General features: G+C 47.8%; 1 protein-coding gene across 1 annotated transcript in view; it reads left to right on the top strand.

Annotated features, from left to right (window-relative positions):
* SACK1F (scaffolding CK1 anchoring protein F) overlaps positions 1–12,246 on the top strand; it is a 135,560-nt gene that overhangs the window by 72,756 nt on the left and 50,558 nt on the right. Inside the window, exon 4 of the mRNA XM_086963463.1 lies at positions 2,030–2,796. Within this exon, the coding sequence (XP_086819589.1) occupies positions 2,030–2,796 (767 nt within the window). The remainder of the gene's footprint in view (positions 1–2,029; positions 2,797–12,246) is intronic.

Raw genomic sequence — 12,246 nt, 5'->3', positions numbered from 1 at the left:
CACCGGGACACTTTCAGCAGCGCCTGCACTTAGCTGCTTTCCATCTGCAACAAGCAACACCATGCAGGCGGGGACGGGCTTTCTTATTTAAGACTCCTGCTGGGCCCATAACAAAGGCCGAATTTGAGGGGTCTTCAGGCCTGCTTTTGTTCAGTCTCTTGGCTGGGAGCAATCAGGAGCCTCACTCCTGATGCAAATGAAGGGGAGGGGAAACAAAGGCTCACACCTTGTTAACACTTCACACATGGTTAAGAGAGGCAGCTTTTCACTTTTTTCAGTCCCTGTTTAGCAGATATGCATGCACTGTGAGAATGTCAGATGTATTGGTCTTTCCCAGGATTTAAACAAAGCAAATTGCATTTATATAGAGCTTACTACACCTGAGGAGGCATTGAAATAATTTAAGTACCACTATTTTTTTTTGTGTATCCCTACTCATCCCAATGCAGGGTTTCAGAGCGCTTTACATCAACACCTGCATATTACATGTACAATAAACTATAAGTTTGTAAATTAATGTACAGGATGTGTGTGTTACATAAAACTAGGGGATTGCAAAGTGCAGAAGTCGCATATCATTTTCCATAACTCACTGTGCTATTATCCTTGCAATGCGCTCAAATTTACATGATAGATCTGCTAAACTTATATGTGAGGGCTTTAGATCTGATGTCACTTCTTGTGATGTCACTTCCTGTAAAGTTGTGGTTTTTGATGTCACTTTCTTTGATGTTAAATCACAACAGGGTTTCTAATGGGGAATTTTCACCATCCATGGTACCACTCCAGCATATATTTCTCACAAAAGGTAACCAGATGGAAAACGGAAGAAAAATAGTGCACCAATAACTAAAACAAAACAAAGGGCATTTGCTCTTTAAAGACGAGAACCCTCACTCACCCATAGGGTGACATGCTTCATCATTGGGTCCCCTCTTGCACACCGTGCCCGCAAGGTGCACAGTGTGGGCAACAACTCTCCCTTGGAAGAGGAGCGTGAGGTGTTTTTATACTCCAATTTGATGTGTGAGTGAGGGGCAGAGTGCTAAATAATGTGTGTATTAAAACCACCTAATATGGGGAAAATACCTTTATTCAATATCCCAAATTGATAGAATTTAAAAACCGTGTAACAACAGGGATAAGGATGTTTTCCTATCGACTAGGTCAACATGTTTCTGCTAAATGATGTAAATTCGTAGCATTCTTCAGGACCAATGTCTTGTCACTCTGCACAAATCTGTGAATAATAATCTAAAAAAAACATACTTAATTGTTGGTATGGATGTTTTAAAGACTAGCTTCAATATGGTCCACCCTCTGTAACACAAAAATCTCAAAATCACAGCCAACTCAATACAATGGTGCCCAAGTGCAAGTGAAAAGTGCCAAAAAACATGTGACCTGACACCCACTACAACATAAATTATATATTATGATCTCATCATTGGCAGATCGATTCTCTGCTTTTTACCTTCAGATAGGTCCTCTTATCCAACACTGGGAATCTTAAAGGACAAAAAATCGAAATAATATGAGTAATAATTCTTCACAGTATGCTCAATCGGAGCTCTATTTGTCTTAACTGTGTTCGTATCTATTGATTGGCCACGTGATTCTCTCAATTAACATTCTTAACACAATAGTATTCTTAATTTTACACATCCTTGCCCTACTCTTCCCCAAAACCTGATCCGGAAACAATATAATAATTAACCTACATCTTTGACTTACAGCGCTTCACACTTGCATCATGTATATGCACCCGTATTAGCGATCGGATAATACACTCTGCCTATTCCGACTCGCACCTACAGCCGGAGAGCTGCCATCGCCCTTAAGGACAAAAAACTTTCTATGATGTCAAATCATTTGATGGCATGTGTGATGTCATACGCCGTGATGTCACTTGCATACTGCCTAACTAGGATAGTCCCCCCACTTCTTTTTTTAAGACTTGGGCCCTGGTAATAAGCATTGTTTTTGTTCATTGCTCTAAATCTAACTTTTTATTTGTCATCCCCCTCAGGTTAACCTGGAGCTCCCTACGACTGGACCGCAACCTGCTGACGTACATCACGGGCCAGAACGTTGAGATGTTTGACATCGAGTTCCGCGAACTTTACGCCATCTCCGAGGAGGTGAACCTCTACAAAGAGCTGAACCTCCCAGACTATCGGCCGAGCCCACGACCAGGCGTTGGAGCCCGGGGCCATGCTGACGGCCTTAACTATGCCCCCACTGTGGCGCGCAAGATGATAAACCCAAAATATGCATTAGTAGTAGGGACTGGACTGGCCCCGGGTGAGATGATTCGCTGGGGAGGGGCGCCACGGCCCCCAGCAGCCCATGGAAACCAGAATGTGGATGATAGTGAAAGCGAGAGCCAGAAGCGTCTGGAAAAGTTTCTGGAGGACCTGGCGACGGTGAAGCAGGACAATTCAGACATCCCACCAGTGGAGGAGCCACCCAGCCTGAACCTCCGAAAAAACGGCGCCAGCACCAAGCTTGTACCAGACTTGAGGCCTAAACAGGAGCCAGGCAAGAATGGGGGTGAGATCACGGTCCCCAACGGGGTCGCCGAGACTAAGCAGACCAGAGCTAGCAAGAAGTTTGGCAGCTTCTTCCGAGGGAAAAAAAGAAGCAATCCTCTACCCCAGGATCAGCTACTGGAAGGGTTTGTGGTCGTGAACAAACCGGATAGTGACGAACCCACCCTGAGCCACAGTGTGCTTGGCATGAACAACTTCCGGAGCGTGGGCGGCATCAGCTTTCGGAGCAGTGAAAACGTCACAGGTCAGATTCATGCACACCAGGGGGTGGTCTTACTGTTACACAGACTGTATACATCACAACAATCGGGGCCCCTCAGCATCACCACAGAGTACACTGGGTGAAGACCATACTCTCAGTGTTATATAGACGGTATACCCGTCAGTGTGGGTGCTCTTCATGTCACTGGAATCAAGCTATCCTGGCTGATGAGGGCTGAAAGCCCGAAACCGGTTCTTGGATGCTTGTTTCCAGTCCAGGGAGGACCTGGCTTGGCAGTTCGGGCTGAACTGTTCCCAGGGCCGGACTGGGAACCAGAACCGGCCCTGGCAAAGTGCTCGGCCGGCCCCCCTCCGGGAGGAGAGGGGAAGGGGGAGAGGTGCGAATGCGCTCTTTGACAGGGCCTGTTTTCGGCCGTTTTTGTTACAGGGCCGTTTTTGCAGCATAACGGCCCTGTAACAAAAACGGCCCCAGGGCCCCAAAACCGGCCCCCAAACATGCGGCCCACCGGGGAATTGCCCGGTGCCCTCAACGGCCAGTCCGGGCCTGACTGTTCCCATGGGGCACAGGGTCAAGACTGATTTGCATATGGCTGAGTTCAAACTGGAATGGCATGGTGAGCAAAAAAACTATGGATTTAGGCCCAGATCTCTGTACTGGGGTGAATGTATGACATTGTTCTGCATTCTGTTCATCACCTGTTATGTTTGCTCTAAAAGTCACACAGATTGATTTACCTAACACCAGTGATTTAAATAGAAACATTGAAGTGCAGGTTACACTCCTTCTTTAGAAATTTGTTCTTGAAGTGCAGGTTCACTCCCATTGAATGTATTGCAGCGGTGTGAAGTGCAGGAACTCCATACCGGATAGTACCTGTCCATTTAAAGTAATGGCTAACACCATATTACAGACTATATACTTAACACTAGGAGGCGCACTCACTGCACCAGTGTTGGCATACTAACCCCAGGAGCCGTGCTCTCTGTGTATACCGAACACACAGGGTGCTTTCACTGTCACATAGACTGACACCCAGGGGCACTGTCGCAATGTCAGGGAGTGTACTCCTTATCAGAGATTGTGTACCTCACATCAGGGTGTGTTCTTTGTGTCTCTCACACACACAGAAAGAAATCATACAAAAGGGGCACTTCCATTGTCACTCAGACTGTATACTTCACAAGAGGAGCTCTTTTTGTCGCACCAAGTGTATACCTAACATGGGGGCACTCACATTGTTAAAACCAACCACCAGACTGCAATCTCACTGTCGCACATAAACAGTATACTTAACACCAGGGTGTGCGCTCCCTTTCAAATAGACTGTATGATTCACCAAAGTGAACCTGTGCCTGCCCAACAGATTGTTTTCACCGAACAACAGTCACACAGATTTTACGGCTCCCGTATATTGCGCTGTCACTGTAATACTGGTTGTATCCCTAACACTAGGGAGCGCTCTAAAGTCCTACAGGTTTCACTAAATCACACGCTATACCACCATATAGCGTAAAAGGCCATTTATTAGGACAGGGCTGAAAAAACAGTTAAACAACTTTAACACACATCAACATAGTCCAACATTTCTAAAACATCATTCCTTTCTTCACCAAACAATTCACACTCCGCGCCAGACTTTCACCCCAGTGCCTCATACATTGGTTCCTTTTTTCCCCTTTCACTCACTGACCTTCTTCCACTCCCCCAATGAAACCTATTTTTCTTGTATAAGGAACACACATAGTCTTCCTTAGCCTGTGCTCCCTTCAACCCCCCACCCCAGCATTGGATACGGCTGCATGTCACTCTCCAACCCCCCACGTACCGCCATCAGGAAAACCCCAAAAGGCATTTTACTAGCCCCCTTTCCCCTGCTGCTGCACATTTGGGCATTCATTGGTGTATCCTTCTATACCTAATCTTTTCATTCCACAACTTACTCAACACATCCCTCATTTTCATTATATAGTAAGCATTGCCCATCTGCGAATAATGTGCCTTATCACTGCAAAAGAGACACTGTTCCTCTTTTTATGCTCCGGTGGGCTATCACCTTAATGTCTCTGGGCATGCAAAACACCCTCATTGACCTGTCGAGATTCCCCCGAACCTTGTTGATGGCCGCATGCTTTTTCGCATTCCTCTACTTCCTACAAGGTGCAAATTCAGCCCACACCAAACATGTCCCCGAAAATTTCCCCTTGATCAACTTTAAGTCCTGCTGCATATGTTGAAGCGTGTTCACAAAAAGGTTTTGGGTCCGAACAACTGACCGGCCTGGACCTCAACAATTGAGAAACAGAACAAAGTGGCTAGCCAGGATACTAATAAACCAAAATTAAAGCCCACACAGCCCATAAGTACTGCGTGACCGAGCCATTTACTTAGCAAAACATTTATTTTAGATTTGTAATCCAGTTTCAAAATTCATAAGAACATGTCATCAAAAAGGAAAACACTGTCAAAAACAGTCAAGTCAAAGGCAAAAACAAGTAATTGTGTGCACAATAAATCCAAAATATGCAAACATTTAAATGACACCAAAGTGCAACTTAGAATACATTACATACATTTCAAATAAATTGAGATCAAAAAAACATTCAACATGTAAGGAAAAGACCAGTCCTTTGACTAAAGTACCAGTGGACAGGCGGAATGAGAGATGGAAAACAACTGCCTGCCTGTCTCACAAGGCCTTTGACTAGATGTTCAATCTGGTTGCACGCAAGGGCCCACAAGAGTGGAGTAATTTGATCCCTAGCTGCACCCTTCTTTCTTGTCACATTCTGGGGGTCAACGCGTTTCGAACCAAGATAAGTAAAGGTTCTCCTCAGGACGGGGACTGGGTATAGTCTTCACTGCACCACGGGCAAAAGGGATTGCAGGAGTGGAGGTATACTGTACAACTGGACAATTAATCTGGGAATTGTCCCGTTGTACAGTCTACCTCCACTCCTGCAATCCCTTTTGCCCGTGGTGCAGTGAAGACTATACCCAGTCCCCGTCCTGAGGAGAACCTTTACTTATCTTGGTTCGAAACGCGTTGACCCCCAGAATGTGACAAGAAAGAAGGGTGCAGCTAGGGATCAAATTACTCCACTCTTGTGGGCCCTTGCGTGCAACCAGATTGAACATCTAGTCACAGGCCTTGTGAGACAGGCAGGCAGTTGTTTTCCATCTCTCATTCCGCCTGTCCACTGGTACTTTAGTCAAAGGACTGGTCTTTTCCTTACATGTTGAATGTTTTTTGATCTCAATTTATTTGAAATGTATGTAATGTATTCTAAGTTGCACTTTGGTGTCATTTAAATGTTTGCATATTCAGTTTTTATGTTTGCATATTTTGGATTTATTGTGCACACAATTACTTGTTTTTGCCTCCGACTTGACTGTTTTTGACAGTGTTTTCCTTTTTGATGACATGTTCTTATGAATTTTGAAACTTGATTACAAATCTAAAATAAATGTTTTGCTAAGTAAATGGCTCGGTCACGCAGTACTTATGGGCTGTGTGGGCTATAATTTGGATTTATAAGTATCCTGGCTAGCCACTTTGTTCTGTTTCGCATATGTTGAAGCAATGTCCACCCCAACAACTGGACAAGATTGTGCGCCCCCAAATGCACCAGGAGCATATCTGGACAACCTCTTCGCGGGACCAACTTGGCACCTCGTGTCTGCAGCTGGGCAATCCAAAGTTCCATCCATATATCTGCTCGTCCGCATACTTTGCTGCCCAGTGCACAAAGGAGTGTCCAACTGTTCATGTCACCAGCTTACTTGTCCCAGGACCGCTCACGCACCTATCGGCAAAAAAGGAGTTAGTGGGACAGTGCTCCTCATCCCATCCTTCGCACAGAAATCTCTCATTTTTGCACATAGCTCACAACACTTTGACCTCCACCTGCCTACCCTTTGGACTGGCTCCAGTCTCAACGCAAGTGCGCCTCTGAAATAGCAGCCCTTCTTCTGAAGGAGTGTGTCCTGAACCGCGCTGGATCCCTCCTCCGCTTCTGTAAAGTAAAGCTCAACACTGCCAGCAGCTGAAAAGCTGTCACACTCACTCCCATTTCGTGAGAATACAACCTTCTGCTTGCACCCTGGCCAAACCTGAAACATTTGCCACTCATTCACTGGGCACACTTCAGCACTGCTCTCCTCCAGCAGCCATGCCAACTTAACCTTCCCTGACTGATCCGTGTTGGATCCCTGCAGCCATATTCCCATACTGCCCTCCTCCAAAAGTGTCTCCCCATGGAGCACCCCTGAGTTTTGCGCAGACCCCAACAATTCAGACACTCTGAAAGCCCCCCAAAACATCCAAATCATGCATAACCTGGACAGCGCCCCCTCAAAAACGTAACAATCCGACAAAACAGTAAGAAGACCCTTTACCTAATCCGGCGTAATCGCCTTCTGCAATGTGCCCCCCTCCCTGCAGCACGCTCTCAAAAGCCTCCCCAAAATCTCATCCCTGGTTGGGTCAAAATCCCAATAAAACTGCCCATAAAATAAAATACCCGCCAACTTGCCTGCAATGGTTGTGGGCGATAGACAATTAATGACATAACAAAATTCAACACTGTCCCTTCAATGTCATTGTGTACCTGTATTATCGCGCTCTCAAATTCCCCAAACTTGCTCCATGCCAGACGGTAGTTTCTCTTAGTAGATGCAGCTAAAGACTGCTCAACCAGACAAATCACTCTCATTACCTCCACGTTCAAATGTCTGCAGGTAACGGTGTCTTGGTGTCCTCTGCTCTTGTTGCCAAGCTGCAGAATTGGTGCTGCTACGAACGATGTCTTTACCATTATTCACACCTGACACACGCTTAGCCCTGAAAGTGATGTTCAAACACAAATATCCCAGCATAAACTATTTCAACAGCCTCAAATCTCTCAAGTCAATGACTAGATCCAACACCGTCATGTTGTCTACATTCAACATCACCGACCTGTTTACCAGCTGTCCACACTGTCAAGACCTCCAACAGCAGGTAAAATTCCCATAAAGGTTATGCTCCATCCCTGCTGCGCCCAGTTTAGGGGACACCTCTCTGCACGCTACCTCCCATCTTGGAAGAAATCAAAACCATGTTCCCCACTGCATCTGGAAAAAATGTGCACCTGCCTCACCATGTTCTCTTCCTCAATGATGGACACCACTTCTAATTCATTCAAAAACATCTTCCAAATACCTAGATTATCTCGAGCTACCAGAGAGATCTGTACCATGTGATGGGGCAAAACCGTTCCCGACATCGCCATACCCAACGTCTACAAAATGCTCTCTCCCTCCTCACCACTCTGCATGTAAAATACAAAAATCTCAACAATTCTGCACCTACCTCCACTCAATCCTCATCTCGCCGATCACGGTGACCAAAAATTGCAGAATCTCCTGTAGTTTTGCCTACTGCAACCTGGCCACCAACAACTGTCTCCTGCTCAGTTGCAAAAAATGTCAACACAGTCCTGGGGCCATCTGTCTTTTCTGGGGTCCAGTGGAACACCAAGGACAAAAATTGTTCCAACACCCTGTGGCAACTCCCGGAGTCCTTACTACCTACAAACAGTCATCCAAGTAATGGGACACTTCACGATGGTCACTTCTCTTAGTAACACCCACTGCAAAAAGGTGCTGAAATCCTCAACCAATGCACTTGAAATGGTGCAGCCCATGGCATGTAAGTGCCCCTCCACCACCCGACCAAATTGCATGCTCAGCAATGAGAAGTCATCCGAGGGAATGGGCAACAAATGGAAGGCAGATTTGATGGCACATTTTGCTAGCCCGGCCCGCTTACCACAGCATCTCACCAAGAGTCTTTTGCAGCAATGAAATCATTGACTGAAACACCTTCTGGCAAAGAAAAATAGTGAATCATTTGGAGCCGCCCCCCCCCTCCCCCACTTCATTCTTAGGCACCACCCCCAGCGGGTAAACCATCAAGTCTGGCAATGGCTAATTAAAACATTGACTAATGATCCTCCCTTCAACTTCCTCCTGCAATTTCGCAGCCACTGCCTCCGGGGCTTCCTTCACTGATTGTAATTTGACTGCCCATTTGTGTTCCCCAGGGCCCTGGTACCCAACCCAAAAACCCTCTTTGAAACCCCATTCCAACTTCAACGTTGCCTCCATGTTCAGGTAGACCGCGAGTAATGGGAGTAAACCCTCCTCCTTAATGGGCATAGCGGCCCTTTGGCCCAGCCATGCCCTGATGTCCCCTACCTCTGGCTGCCCTCCACTGCACTGCAAAGCTGGCCAGTGTGAAGCACCACATTTGAACACTTGTGTTTTACCTTACTTGGGTGTCTGGTGCATAAACCTTTGCTGAAATTCCAACACGCCCTAACAGTAGTTCTTGCTGGCTTAGGCAGATAACCTGCCCCCTGTTGAGTGGGCTGGGGCTTAAAGGGCCAGTACGTCATCAGAAGGCCGCTAGCTGTATGCGTCTATGCCGTGGACTGAGTCCGCAACATCCACTGGATCATCCTCCTCCTCCTCCCATTGCTTGTCCATATTAAGAATCACTCAAGCTCCAAACTTCTCATCGTAACTGAGCACCGAAAACCTCCAAAATGCATCTGCGCCATCCTAATAATGTCCATGTAGTTAAAAAAAAAACGGGGCCCCATCTTCGTGCATGTCATAATAGACGCTTGCATAGATTAGGAAAGCAGATGCCCAGTTTTCCATGTTAATGGGCATCCTGGGTCTCCTTGTCAGTTCCTATTCCTCCTCTGTGGAACCCCTCCTTAGCCTGAATGTCCCTATGTAATAGCTCGAAAACATCCACCTTCTCATGTTTCCAGATCCTGTTCTTAGTCTTGTCAGAAATATGTTACCCCAGGGACATTGCCAAACCCATGTAGGAAAGCCATTTTGTGTGTCTCCTCCTCTTTGGCCTCGCCCCCCCCCCTTTCCTTTCTTGACCATAATGCATCCAGTCTCCCTGGGCGTTGCCTTCGGCACCACTTTAGTGCCCCCATCCTCAAAGACCCCATCACTAACTCCGACCAATTTACATGCCTTTGCCCCAGTAACCTTCTCCTGCCAATCCCACACTGATCACCAATCTGTTACTTGCAGGCACTTCGCCAACGTTCCTCCTGTCCTTGCGAAGCTTCCCTTGTCTGCACTTGACCTCTGAGGAGCACCTGGTGGCCTCACCTCTCCCCGTCTTGTGCATCTTCAGCACACCCACTTCATCATCATCCTGCAGCTCATCCTCCTCCCACTCATCTCTGCCTTCTTCATAGCCCAACGTCATATCATCCTCTCCAGCACCCTCCTCCCACAACTCTTGACCTGCAACTGTGCCACTCTTTCTCTCGGGCACATCTCTCAGCAACCAAAGGAATCGATCTGGGTGGGTGCCACTGGACCTAGCCCATGGTGTAAGAAGGGTCTCTGAACACCCTCCCTGCCCTCTCAGGCCCACGTCCGGGCAGTCATGTGCTCCATTGGCTTTGCCAGCTGCCTGCCAGCCTCACCTGCTGACATCATAGCTCTGTCACCCATTAGGTTTCACCACCCTGAGGGGCCTTTCCCACCATCATGACCATGAGCCGCTCCAGCGTTCCCTGAACCTACTTGTATGTCCGCCACACTTGGCCATCCATCAGCCTTGCTCTCCACAACCTGCAGACCTGTTCCCTGTGCAAGTGCCTCCTTATCAGTTGCCATGTCCAGACCGTGGCTCTCCTCCAATGCCCCCTTCCTGGCTCTGCATAGACGCTCCCACCTTTCCTTCATGTCTTGTATCAGCTGGTGCTGCTCCCGAATGTGCACCTGTAAATCCACACCCCGCCATCTTGAAAGTTTTGCCATCCTCAAAATCCTGGCCTTCTGGTTGAGTAGGATATCGGAGTTCCGGGGGCCCTGTGCCTCATTCACTGTATGCGGTACTGTATGTTTCCCCGCCCCCTCCCCAGGCACCAGTGGTGCCTCAGCAGGAGACAGTTTAATGGGGAGGCTGTGCTGTTACAGGTGCTGCTGTACGTGGTGCACCTCTGCCTTGCCCCCGCGCTTCCTCTTAGTTTTTCCCCGCGGGGTGAACAAGCTGCGGTACCGGCCTCATCCAGTGCAGAGCGTGTTGGAAGGGCCATAGTAACCCATGCCTCTTCTGAAATCCCCCAACTAAGTAAATGTGTGTGCTCTGCTGCCCCAAGGATGCGCAGGGCGTTTCTGACCAATTCGTGCTGGTTCTCCTCTTCCCCACACCGTGGCTCCGCTCACTTTCCAACAATTATTTCCCCAACCCTATGGTGGTACTCGGGAGTCAGGAAGAGGCTAAACCCACCTCTCCTGACTCCTTTATACCTCACTAAACACCCGCTCCTTCCCCCTAGGACTATCTATCCGCTGCACTGGCTGTTCTGACTCCCGAATATCCCCAGGAGAAGACTAGTCTGCAACTGCTCCTCCCTTCAGTATGCCCAACACCACAGGAGGCACTCTGTGTCATACAGACTGATACCTGGGGGCACTCACTGTCACGGTTGTCACCCAAAACACAGGAGGGCACGCTCGCATAAACCGCGTACCTACCTAACACCAGAGGGTGCTCTCACTGTCACACAGACTGCCATCCGGAAGTATTCTCACTGTTACAATCCCTGTAACACAAACTGCATACCTCACAACAGGAATGCTTTTACTGTCACTTAACACTAGAGTGCGCTGACAGCATACCTAGGCTAACACAAAGAGGCTCTCTCACTGTCATGCAAACTGTAGACCTACCACTGGGAGGGGCAAACTCTCTGTCACCGAGAATGCATACCTCACCACAGGGGGCGCTATCACTGTTCTGCTGACTGTATATATAAAATGGAGGCGCTCTAGCCCTCACACAGACTGTATACCTAACATCTTGGGAGTTCTCACCGTCGCACAGACTGAAATTAACACTGGGCCTTTTTCACTAACAATATAGGGCACTCTCACTGTCACACAGGCAATATATAAAGGCCCCTGGTGAGCTCTCTCACACAGACTGCATATATAACCAGTGCTTTAAATGGGGAAAAAATTAGTGCAGGTACAGTAATGTTATATTCTGTCCTCCATTGATGACAGGGCAGTTCTGTGTGGTCACAATGCTTTTATTATAATTTTCTCAACGGAGAGCGCCGAGCCTGTGGCTTCTCCAGCTCCGGCACCCGAAATAAAGCTGCGCACGCTTAACCTAAAATGGCAGATCGGCGTGCTACATCATCACGCCGATCCGGGCACTAGAATGCTAACTCTACATATCTTCCCCTTTTATATACATTCAATACACTGTGGAGTTACTGTCCATCACTCATGTCATAGTCCCGAAATCTGTCTGGCCTCATCACTGCTCTGCCCCCTCTGGTGCACCTTACCGGAGTGGAGGTCACTTCACTCTCACTGGATCTCCCCGGGGTATCTCCTCCATCTTCTCGGCTACTTCCCGCCTTCGGGCTCTCCTGGGAC

Source organism: Lissotriton vulgaris, chromosome 1_1, assembly GCF_964263255.1.
Source record: "Lissotriton vulgaris chromosome 1_1, aLisVul1.2, whole genome shotgun sequence".
Taxonomy (NCBI): Eukaryota; Metazoa; Chordata; class Amphibia; order Caudata; family Salamandridae; genus Lissotriton; species Lissotriton vulgaris.
Note: the sequence above shows the minus strand (reverse complement) of the source record. Positions and strands in the feature narration are given on the sequence as shown.